The sequence below is a fragment of the Charadrius vociferus genome, unplaced genomic scaffold (genome assembly GCF_000708025.1).
Source record: "Charadrius vociferus isolate BGI_N301 unplaced genomic scaffold, ASM70802v2 scaffold1863, whole genome shotgun sequence".
Classification (NCBI taxonomy): domain Eukaryota; kingdom Metazoa; phylum Chordata; class Aves; order Charadriiformes; family Charadriidae; genus Charadrius; species Charadrius vociferus.
This window is the reverse complement of record NW_009647563.1, coordinates 132,218-132,447: the sequence shown is the minus strand read 5'-3', so window position 1 is coordinate 132,447 and position 230 is coordinate 132,218. Positions and strand designations below refer to the sequence as shown.

General features: G+C 64.3%; 1 protein-coding gene across 1 annotated transcript in view; it reads right to left on the bottom strand.

Moving 5' to 3' along the window:
- Positions 1-230, bottom strand: part of CFAP45 (cilia and flagella associated protein 45) — a 32,008-nt gene that overhangs the window by 28,854 nt on the left and 2,924 nt on the right. The window contains 1 exon segment of the mRNA XM_009880804.1: positions 27-218. Within this exon segment, the coding sequence (XP_009879106.1) occupies positions 27-218 (192 nt within the window).

The following is a 230-nucleotide window of genomic DNA, read 5'->3' as shown; positions in this document are numbered from 1 at the left end:
CTAACCATCTCGGCTGCAGGACTTACCAATGTACTCGGGTTCCACCCGCGGCGAGTAGAGCCCGAACTTGATGAAGATGGGGAGGACGAAGCCGAAGCGGACCCACTCGATCACGTAGAGGGGGGGACGAGCTTCATGGGCGTCCAGAAGGTCGCAGCCCAGCACCGTGCTCTCCCCGACTCGTCCCACCACGGCACGGGACTCACTCTGGCCGCTGCCTGTCGGGGCCA